The 11,862-nt window shown below is 48.4% G+C and overlaps 1 protein-coding gene across 7 annotated transcripts in view; it reads right to left on the bottom strand.

Moving 5' to 3' along the window:
• PTPRU (protein tyrosine phosphatase receptor type U) overlaps nucleotides 1–11,061 on the bottom strand; it is a 378,319-nt gene extending 367,258 nt beyond the window's left edge. For 5 of the 7 annotated variants that reach the window (XM_081201868.1, XM_081201867.1, XM_081201866.1 and 2 more), the window contains exon 1: nucleotides 10,698–11,060. In XM_081201868.1, coding sequence (XP_081057994.1) covers nucleotides 10,698–10,770 — 73 coding nt within the window. In that variant the 5' untranslated portion in view covers nucleotides 10,771–11,060. Of the gene's footprint in view, nucleotides 1–10,697 lie in introns of all 7 variants that reach the window. The other 2 variants (XM_081201863.1, XM_081201862.1) reach the window with 1 other exon arrangement.
• Nucleotides 11,062–11,862: the final 801 nt, after the last annotated feature.

Here is an 11,862-nt window from a genome sequence, read left to right on the forward strand (position 1 = left end):
TTTAAAAAATGCATCTGCAGAGTGCTTTGCAATCTGCACCTTGTTGGTTCCTCACAACAACCCTGCCATGTAGGGCTTTGCTATTCCTGTTTTACACAGAAGTGTGAAACTAATACAGTGGTACTTCGGGATGCAAATGGGATCCGTTCTGGAGCCCCGTTCGCAACCTGAACAGTACGTAAGACGCGACTGCGCATCTGCGGGTCGCGTTTTGCCGCTTCCGCACATGCACGTGATGTCATTTTGACCGTTTGTGCATGCGCGAGTGGTGAAACCTGAAAGTAACGCGCTCCATTACTTCCAGGTCACCGTGGAGCGCAACCCCAAAATACTTATCCTGAAGCGTATTTATCCACAGGTATGACTGTAATTAAATTGGCTGTGTAGATGTCAAACACGGAAAGCACACACGCAAAGAATTCTGGGAACTGTAGTTTACTTCCTCACAGAGCTACAATTCCCAGCGCCCTTAACAACTTACAGTTGTGAGGATTTCTTTGGGGGTGGGGGTATATGCAGCCCTACTCCAGGCCAAAAGCAAGACAGTCTTTTGTGCAAACATGAGGGATTAAGCAGGCATATTCTGGTACATGCTTGCTTTGCAACCAAAAACTGAATCAATTCTACAGAAATTACATCCATGCTGGCTGTTCCGATTTTCTGGACACTGTTCTGTGGTACGTGAAAACCCTGTATCACCCCTGTTTTAGAGCAGACTACTGTTACAAGCAAATCCCTTATTTCATCTGTGAAAAGTTGAAGGGTAGCAGTTTAGGCCCCATAAATTCTGAGCAATATAGTAAATCGAGTCTATTATTAAAACATGCATTCTTGTTTCCAAAACCTCAGCAGACACAAATGACATTGTGAAGTGCTTGAGAACTAGAAGCATTTTATTAACAGGCAACACAAAGCAACTCAAAAACACACACTCCCTTCCTCTCCTAACACTGTATTCAGGGATTTCCGTCTCAACCAGCAACAAATAACATAGTCAGCTGCTACTGTCACAACACTGATAGACAGTGGCTTTTGCAGGAAGGGAGTGGGGACCTCTCCTAGCCCTGCTCAAAGATGCTGGGGATTGAATCTGGGACATTTTGCATGCAAGGCAGATGCCCTACCACGGAGCTACAGCCATTTCCCATTGGGGGTGGGTATCTTGGAGTCCCCGCATGGAAATGTAGAGGCGGCTGCCAGATCCTGGACGACAACTTGGCAAAGAATAATTACAGCAAACCTCATCGCCTCCAACAGACATTTCCTCCGAATCCTGAATCCAGTCCAAAGTCAACCCCCCACCCACCCACTGAATTTGTAACTCACATCCAAGTAACATTAGCCAGAGAAGACCTGGCCAAGCCCCCCCCCCCAATCCAGCAGGAACCCGAGGAACGTCACTGCAGAAATATGGGATTGTTTATTTTAGTGCATCCATCATATCCGGGAGCATTTAGAACTTGGCTGGCTTTCCACACTGCCCCCTCCTTGTAGGCAAGGATCACATCCATGCACAGAATAGTATTTCATTTTCTGTTTGTGTTGCAGAGGCGACACCACACAGTTACTCGGAGCTACAATGGCACACATGCGCCCTGAGTACAGCGCACATTTGTTGCACTGCCACGGTAATGTTGCCGTGTGTGATGGCAGGAGTTCCTTACACACACACACACACACACACACACACACAAAACCCATTGCTGAGGACTGCAGGTAGCAAAATATTGGGAGCCGCCTTACCCCTTGTCAGACCATTGCTCCATCTAGCTCAGTACAGATAAGGTAGATAGCGAAAAGTTTTGCTCCCTCTCTCATAATGCTAGAACTCGTGAATGTTGGAAGGTTTGGGACAGGTAAGACAAAGCACTTTTTTACATAGCACATAGTTAAACTGTGGAACTCACTGTGGCGATCACACAGGATCCCCGGACGTTTCACCATCTACTGATCCCTGTGCCACTACTTTATTTCTCACTGCCACCACCCAGGCCCTACCTGGTACAACGCTGAGTCTAGTCAGAGTTAAATTGGAACATAAACTTCTGTTTATTTACTGCAGTTTAACAAGCGTGTGGTTTCATAAACGGTATCGGTCAATTATATTCATGCAGTGTCTATCCAGACCTATAACTTCCGCTACCTGCTCTCACTCACTAAACCACCTCTCAGATATTTACTTGTCTTCCTAGCTCCTGTTCCTGACTCAGCTTATTTCGCTACACTAACTCAACCTAACCACAGACTCTATCCCAACTCACTCCCTCTCCAACCAACCATCCAACTTCCAACAAACTCCTCATCAAACTCCTCCCTTTGCCCCTCCCAGAGCTGGTTTTATAGTCCCACTGACTCCACCCCCCTGGGTCCTGACTGGGCAACCTGTTTAACTATTTCACCTCCAGCACTCTCTCATATGTTAACGTCACACTCACCCCCACAGGAGGCAATCAGTGCCAGATTAAACCCTGTGGAGGCCCCTAGGCAGTCAAAATCTCAGGGCCCCTCCTCTAGTGGGGTAACATTGAACTAAGAAAGCTTGATTGTAATTTTCTTTCAAGATCAAATCAATGTTATTTTGATCCATTGTCGCAGGGCCCCTAAGTGGCATGGGGCCCATAGGCTGGTACCTACTCTGCCTATTTGGTAATCTGGCAACTGGAGGCAGTGATGGCCACTGACTTAGAGGAGTGGACCAATTCCTGGAGGAGAGGGCTACTGAAGGCAGCTGGCCATGATAGCTATGCTGTGCTTCCACAGCGCTAGAAGCAGAGCAATGCTTCTGAATGCCATAGTTCTAGTTACAGGTAGGTAGCCGTGTTGGTCTACCGTAGTCGAAACAAAATAAAAAAATTCCTTCCAGTAGCAGCTTCGAGACCAACTAAGTTTGTTATTGGTATGAGCTTTCATGTGCTCTAAGGTGCTACTGGAAGGAATTTTTTTATTTTGTTCTGAATACTGGAATACTGAATACTGAGTTGCTGGAAACCACAGGCGGGGACAGCCCTCTTGCATCTTTTCGGCCACCATGAGAACAGGATGCTGAACTAGATGAGCCATTGGCCTGATCCAGCAGGCTCCTCTTGTGGCCTTTTTGTTTACTCTGACCAGAAGTCCCACTCCAGGGTTTCAGGCAGCAGCCATTCCCAGCCCTATCTGTAGGTCGGAGATGGAATCTGGGACCTTCCGCATGCGACACCGATCATAGAATCATAGAATCAGAGTTGGAAGAGACCACAAGGGCCATCAAGTCCAACCCCTTGCCAAGCAGGAAACACCATCAGAGCACTCCTGGCATATGGTTGTCAAGCCTCTGCTTAAAGACCTCCAAAGAAGGAGACTCCACCACACTCCTTGGCAGCAAATTCCACTGTCGAACAGCTCTTACTGTCAGGAAGTTCTTCCTAATGTTTAGGTGGAATCTTCTTTCTTGTAGCTTGGATCCATTGCTCCGTGTCCGCTTCTCTGGAGCAGCAGAAAACAACCTTTCTCCCTCCTCTATGTGACATCCTTTTATATATTTGAACATGGCTATCATATCACCCCTTAACCTCCTCTTCTCCAGGCTAAACATGCCCAGCTCCCTTAGCCGTTCCTCATAAGGCATCGTTTCCAGGCCTTTGACCATTTTGGTTGCCCTCCTCTGGACACGTTCCAGTTTGTCAGTGTCCTTCTTGAATTGTGGTGCCCAGAACTGGACACAGTACTCCAGGTGAGGTCTGACCAGAGCAGAATACAGTGGCACAGACCGATGTTCTGTCTCTGAGTGCTGTTCATCTGATATTCACCGTTTTCTTGGCTTTTATTTTAAATTGTACACTATCCTTGCCTTAACTATTTTATTTTGTTTTGTTTTGTTTATTTTATTTTACAATTCACCCTGGGACCATTTGGCAAAGGGTGGGCTATAAGGGCACATCAGGTCGCATTCAGAAGCCATTATGCTTTACTGCATGAAATCTGCTCCAGAGGCTCTCCCAGCTATCTAGAGCTGATCTGGAAGGGTGCAAAGACTGTGTAGTCAGGAGGAATTTCTGTTGCACAAGTATGGGAGACATGGTACTCATTCAATGCTTTTATTCCCATAATGGAAGCGGGGGGGCATCCCAAAGGATGGCCACTTCCATACAGAATTTGCTTATGCTCTTCCTTTGTGGTTGTTCACCCTTTGAGCCAAAAGCTTCCTCCATTTTCCCCATGGAATTCATTTTTACCTTCGCCACTGTTCAGAGGCTGGGAATCTGCAGGCACCTGTGAAAGTACCATCCTTTTGGTAGACCTAACTGTGACCTCTTAGTCCCCATACCTCACGGTGATGTGCAGAACAATCCTATACAGGTTTATTGGGGGTAGGGGGAGATGAGGGTTGCCAGGTCTGCAGCATCCCAGCCACTGAGACTTCAGGGCCCGAACCTGAGCCACTGGGGTGACCCCTGGTGATGTCATGAGGATAGGCCATGGTCATTCTCCCTTTATGCTCCCTCCCATCACTGAGCCCTGGAGACAGAAGTTAATTGGGAGAGGGGAGGAGGGAATGGAGGGAGGCAGCAGGCAGACACACACAAACACGGGCCTATGCAATAATTTGTAGCTGGCTCCTGCCTGGCTGAAGCTTGCAAGCTGCACACACAGCCATAGAATTGGAAGGGACCCCAAGGGTATTCTAGTCTTCTTAATAATAAAAATTAAAGGCTCTCTCATCCACCTGGAGATTCAGTCCCTCTCCCTGTGACCTGGAGTGAGCCAGGCACACCTGGAGACTTCAAATCAGCCCTGGGAATCTGGCTGGCAGCCCCAGGGAAGATCAAGTGAGTCCAATGGCACTGGCTAAGAGGTGTTTGCAGCCTAAATATGTGCAGCTGAAATAAACGCATGTTCTACCACTGCCTATACAGTGGGCAGCCTCTGCAGACTGATCCAAAGGTCAGCACCTAAATGTTGTCTGCAGAGTGTGACTGGAAATCAATCTGCATATGCACAGCTTGTTGGCTCTACACAGTATGTCACGTCAACAAGCAGAAGGCACAACCGGTGGACCTAGCTCCTCTTCGACTACCAGGACTTGACAACAAATCATTCCCTCTGTTTCCAATGTTGAGGCTGGGAGCCCCATTGCTGATGGGACCAAAACAGCACCAGCCATCCACAAGCAAAGAGTCAGGCCATCCCGAGGCTAGAAGAAGTTATGAGAGAAATATCTGAGGGAAACGCCCTAAGAGGGTTTCAAAATCCAAAACATCTGGAGGGCACCAAATTGGGGGAGGCAGATTTAAGCCATGATTGGTGCATGGTGCCAGGGGGGGGCTCCTTGCACAGAAGTTGTCACTTGACACTGCAGCCATCAAGTGACCAATGCTCAAGCAGCGACCTGCGTGAGATTCAAGGAAAGAACTTATATCATATATATATATCATATATATATATGCAGGTTTTGGTGTCTTCGGGTGTCTTCCCGTGTAAGAGTTGGGGTGTCTAGGCGACGTTTCGACGAGGTCTCACTCGTCATCTTCAGGCTGGTGCTTTCGGCTTCTTGTTACTAGAACAGAGCAGGATCTCAGTGTTTGAGTTCCTATAAATACTGTTGAGGGGGTGTGGTGTATAGCCTCCAACGTTCTGGGCAGAGAGGGAGTTCCCAGGTTAGTGTGCCTTTTCTTCTTTTGTTCCTTAATTACTTGAGGGATATCTTGAGTGATTTCTTGAGTGATATTCTGAGTACCAGAGACACACAGAACGCCATCTCCAATCAACCACACCAGACCCAAACCCAGACCCTCTCCACAGATAAAGTACAGACACCATCCAGTAGCCAAACCATAGTGGCACCTCCGGATGCTGCACCCCCCTGCAATCCCTACACAGATCTGGCTGGCACAGGGCACAAAACCACAGCTCGCCCCTATACACGAAGCCAAGCCAGAGCACAACTAAGTGCAGTACAGCCATCTTCTCAGAAAAACTCTTCACAAGCTCAAGAGGTCAAGACACGAAAGCTTTAGCAACTAATCCACATCTAATGACCCTCCTAAGTGGTACTCAGAATATCACTCAAGAAATCACTCAAGATATCCCTCAAGTAATTAAGGAACAAAAGAAGAAAAGGCACACTAACCTGGGAACTCCCTCTCTGCCCAGAACGTTGGAGGCTATACACCACACCCCCTCAACAGTATTTATAGGAACTCAAACACTGAGATCCTGCTCTGTTCTAGTAACAAGAAGCCGAAAGCACCAGCCTGAAGATGACGAGTGAGACCTCGTCGAAACGTCGCCTAGACACCCCAACTCTTACACGGGAAGACACCCGAAGACACCAAAACCTGCATTCCTGTACCCGTGAAAATCTACGAAAGCATATATATATATATATATATATATATATATATATATATATATATATATGAGAACAGCCTCCAAAAAAGGACAAACTCCCCTTGCCTGTGATGTTCAGGGCTTGATGGAACAAGCTTTTAATCAGTAACAAGTTTGCAGAATCTGCTAATGAGTATGGGTGGCTTACTTCATGCAACTTATCTAAATCGCACAAGAGAAGTACTGTTGCCATATAACCGCATCTGTTTCAGCCAGGCAGCCTGCAGGGCATTCAAAGCAACAGTACTGGTAGAGTTTCTGCTGGTGTGAGTGGCAGGTGGGGGGGGGGACTCGCTGTATCACCTGGAGTATCAGGCATTTCCAATCATCAAGGCTCATGTAAAAGGAATGTGGCTCCCCATCAACACCTGAGGAGGAAGGCCTGTAGCTCAGGGGTCAGCATCAGATTTGCATTCAGAAGGTCCGGGGTTCAATCCCTGACATCTCTAGGTCGGGCTGGGAGAGAACCCATGGCCTGCCTGAAGCCCTGGAGAGCTGCTGCCAGTCAGTGCAGACAGTACTGAGTTAGATGGGCCAATTGTCTGTGGAAGGCAGCTTTCGATACTCCTACCATTACCGGTGTAATGAATGCTTGGGTTTATGCAGGGAGAAGCTTTCCTCTGTTCGAGAAAGGACATTGCAGTTGAAGAAAAAAATCACCACTGAGAAAACCCTATCACAGCCCTCCACTGAAAAGAAAGATGCATATTCCCTATTCATAGACACACACACATGCAAGGAAATGACAGATAAAAATATGCTTATACTATACAATGCAGGGACATAGCAGGTGGCTGCTTTGTGTCAAGTCAGACCATTGGTCCATCTACCCTGGTACTGTCTACACTGATTGGCAGCAGCTCTCTGGGGTTACAGACAGGGAGTCTCCACTAGCCGTACCTGAAGATGCTGGAGACGGAACCTGGGACCTTATAAGTGGCTCCACCACTGAGTTATGGCCCTTTAACTACTTAGTTTAAAGCCCCAACTCAAGAATATCCAGGCAAGTCCAGATGCTCAAGGACTGCAGAATATCAGCAGGAAATGGAAGTAGAATGCCAAGTTGCTCAAGAACTGGGAGACAGGGCTTTCAGCATGGAGCTCTGCGAAAACATTGCTTTCTCTTCCTCTCCGACAGCAGGAGGCATCCCCCGTGTCAAAACATATCATCCCTTAACAATATTCTTTTGGGGGGGGGGGTTGCGACTCCCATCACATCTCTGGCTACTGGCCATGCCAATGGGATTCCAAGAAATCAAGGGGAGGGGGCAGAACACAGGTTCCACGCCCTTGCTTTAGATACTGCCGGGGGGGGGGTTCCCTATGCAAGGCCTGCCCCAGCCCCATAACTGTGCCTTAACTTACAGAGGCAAGTTCCCACTGCCCCCAAGAGAACTGATTTCAAACTTGCAGTGTCAACCATCCCACACACACTTTAGCAACTGTGCTAGAAGGAACACCGTGCTTATTATGTTATGTTGATGTAATTAGCACTCTGTGAAGAGAAATCCACATGGCCAGGGCATTTGAAGTCCTTCCCCTCTAAGCGGTGGGTGAGGGGCTAAGATCTGGAGGATCCTGAGGTCTTCCACGCACCAACTCCCACCTTGATGGCAAAAAGCTCACTTCTCTTGTACCCCACATGCCGCGGCTGGGAAAAGGCTAGGCAATAATAATAAGGCATGTGTGCCCCCACCCCCAAGAGCATTCCAGAGCCATTCATTCCATCTGGAGGAACTCTCCTCCCTGATACTGCCGGTAATGAGAAGCAGAAAGGACCCGAGAGAAACCTCCACCCGGCGTCCCACCTTCTCAACATCCCTTGATGCCCGAAGGACCGATTGCACATTAAACCCATTGAAGACTTTTGCACGTAGCCTATCAACCCTTCAGTCATCTGTCACTAGAACCGGTGTTGGTTTCAAATCGCAGGGGCAGCTTTTTAAACTTTAAGAATGCTTGAAAGCAGACGCGGAGCACTGTGCATTTATGCAAGCAGTTGGGGGGGGGCAGACCCAGCCAAACCAGATATGACTTAGGAAGCAAGTGTTTCCAGAACACAGCAAGCAGGGGGTTGTTGCTATGGGGGTGGGGGCAGGTTGCTCCCCCAGCGACAACCACGATCAGGTCAACTGATGTTTGTAGGTTTCCAGACATGGTTCACAAATGTACTGGATCGTCAAGCATAACAGAAACCTCAGTCGGTGAACCATCGCCAAAAATTCCTGCAAAGTGGAATTAAAAAGAAACCACAACACTAGGCTTAGAATGTAGCACTTTGGGGAAAGGAAAAACAACTCTCCATAACCTACAGCTCTTGGTCTCATAAAGGTTTCATTGGAAGCAATATATTTTCAAAGGCGGCATGCAAGTCAGGTGTTGAGATGGCAATATTGGGATGGGATTTTTTTATTAAAAAAGTAGAGGTGCCATTAAAAATATTAACTGTTTGACATTTTAAGAAAAATGCTTAGCGGTCTCTTTTGTTCCCTTCTGTGATGTGTTGGTTTAAAGGAGGGATGTGACTCTCGTGGGGGGGGGGGAGAAAGATTGTGGATGCTCACAGGTCAATAACACAGCAAGTCGTCTATGGAGAACACAGATCTATTCCTAGCAAATAAAGGCAAGTTTGAAGTGGTTGCTCACAGCTCAACAGCACAGGAAGTCATCTGTGCTGAACGCAGATCTATTCCTAGTCCATGCTAAGTAAGTCTGATGTGTCAAAGACATTTCTCCAGCTGTTTATTTTATTTATTTTAAAAAATGCCAAGGAAAATAAAAGCCAGCCTTTGCTTTCTCAACACAACACACATAGAGAGAGTCACACTTTCTACTGCCTTTTACAAGCTTTGCAGTAAAAGCAGTGACTGGGGAAAGTCAAAAGTTGGCCCATTTGCTGGTGTCTTACTCTAAGGAAACGGTTCTCCCTTCCGGATATAAAGGCAAATCGAGCAAGCATATTATCCGGCCACCTTCCTCTCGCCCCTGGAACCTCTCTCCTTGCGAAGTACAGTCAGGACAACATGCAGGGTTAGGGGGAGAGAAGTACCCCCAAAAGGCACAAGACCCTCGGGGTATGTTGGACACCCCAGGGGATCCCTTAAGGTGGCGATACTTTAAAGGGGTCCCGGCGCCACACAATCCTCTAAAGGGGGCATCCCAGGACTTATTGCAAGGAGATGGGTAAATGTTTGGGCGCCCCTCTTGAACTGTGAGCCAAAGCAATATCTCCTGAAAACCCCTTTTCAGAGAGTTTCAACCATAAAGTACTTCATCATCTTCATATTCATCTTCATCACCGGACAGGACAAAGAGTGTGGTCTCTGGCTTGTATCCTCTTTTCAAATCATGCACATACAAACATATGTATTCGGAAGCGAAATGAGGGAGACAGCTAACCGGTCCTTCCGCCTTATTTCCCCAGAAACACGTTTGCAAGCCTTCGGCAACACACAAGTCTCAGGCTGCGATTCTACACACTCCTACGTGGGAGTAAGCCCCGCTGAATTCAATGGGGCTTACTTCCGAGTAGACGCACTTAGGGTTGCACGGTCAACCGACGACGACGACGAGAAAGTGGACAAAAAAGGGGGAAAGGGACCGAGGAAACGCAGATTCAAGCCAAACCCCAAAGGTCTCCAAAATATATCATCTGGGATAGCTGAAAAGCGTCAGATCTGCCGCAGTTTAAAAGGAGTTGGGGGAGATGCCCGGGATATTTGAGGAGGGGGTTTAGATTGAGGGTTGCGCTGAACTCCCCTTAGCCCCAGTGCCTTCTCTAGTCAGCCCAATCCGGAGCTCTCGGGGACCTTAAATCACTTTAGGCAGGACCGAAAGCGAGCGCAGGCAGGGAAAGGGGAGGAAGTTTTCCCGGTGGCTCGTTTTACAGCCTCTTCCCGAGCAGGAATTTAAACACACACAACGCCCGCCCGCCTGCCCCAGCTCTCCAAAAACAACAGCAGCCCGCCACCCTCTTCCCTGGACCACGAACGCCGACGAGGAAATGCGCCACCAGGCAAACAGGTCCGTTTCAAACTCCGGTTTGCCGCCGCCTCCCAAGCGCTGAGAACCCGCCGGCTCGTTCCTTGGGAGACGCCTCCGAAGTTAGCGGGAGAAGGCAGGCAGGCAGGCAGGCAGGCAAAGCAGCGAGGGAGGAGAGCGAAAGCACAAGTTGAGCAACGCAAGTAATGCGCGCAAAGCTCCCGCGAAGCGCCTAGCCAAACTCTCCAAGAAAACAGGCTGCGAAACGCGGCGGCGGCCGGAGGGGGCGAGCGGGGCGGAGAAGGGGGCTGCGGGGAGGAAGGGTTCGAGGGTCTCGGGGTGCTGACCTGTAGGCGTCTCGGTCTCCAAAGAGCAGATCTGGAAGGTTAACATGAAGATCAAAGCCCGGGTGTTCTGCATGTTGTACGAGAGCAGAAAGCCACCCTCCAAAAAAGTTCTTTTTTCCCTCTCTCTTCCAAGCTTCTTGGCGTCCCTCACTCCCTTCTCTCTTTTCTTCCCCTGCTCCTCTTCCTCTCTTTAAATAATTAAAAAAAAAGAATTATTCTTCTGCCAAAGCTCAGCAGAAGCTTTTTCTCAGAGGCGCGCCGGAAAGTTGCCGAGAGAAGCCATTGATTCCCCCAGTTCCAGCTGAAATAGCAGGAGCCTGATTGGAACCGAAAACCTTCGTCCCCAAAAAAGAGAGAGAGAGAGAGAGAAGGGGGGGTGAGCAGCACCGAACTGACGTCAGGCTTCCAGGGAAGGGAAGAGAAGAAAAAAGTGCAGGGGGGGAGAGAGAGAGGAGGAGAGAAACGACGGCTCTGAACGGGAGGCGAAGGCCAGGATTGGAAAGGCAGAGGATGCCGCCTGCTGGTCGAAGTGGGGAAGGGCAGGCAGAAGAGCAAGCGAGGGGGGTCGGGGGGCGCAAAGCAGGAATGCAATTCGGAGCCGCTGTTATCTACGTATCTATAAGGCAAGCGCGCGCCTGTGTGTGTGAGAGAGAGAGAGGGGGGGAGGGAGAGAATAAATAGGGCAGCAACTTATATTGAGAATAGAAGAAGAGCTCTGCAGGATCAGACCCTAAGCCAAAGGACACTTCAATCTCCCAGGACATTCTATACAAGATCTCAAAGTAGCTGTTTTACTACAAAGGAATTTCAGAAATAGACTGGAAAGAGAAGCTGCTGAATTGCAACTCATTACCAAACTTAAAACAATGGAGAGACCTGGTCTGAACAGAGACATTGGATTCTTATCTCATTATACATGACTAAGCCATTTCTCACCTTCTCACCCCTTGCCTTTTCCTGTAAGACCTATTACAGTCGTTAAGAGTCGTCAACAGGCTCATCTCAGCTATCTGCCAATCTCCCATTCCCACCACCCTTCTGAGTAATACCCCTCCCCACCTTCTCACTATATAGAAGGATCTGGCAACTTCTGTTTCAGTGTATCTGAAGAAGTGTGCATGCACACGAAAGCTCATACCAAGAACTAACTTAGTTGGTCTTTAAG

The sequence above is a fragment of the Podarcis bocagei genome, assembly GCF_964188305.1.
Source record: "Podarcis bocagei genome assembly, chromosome: 7".
Taxonomy (NCBI): Eukaryota; Metazoa; Chordata; class Lepidosauria; order Squamata; family Lacertidae; genus Podarcis; species Podarcis bocagei.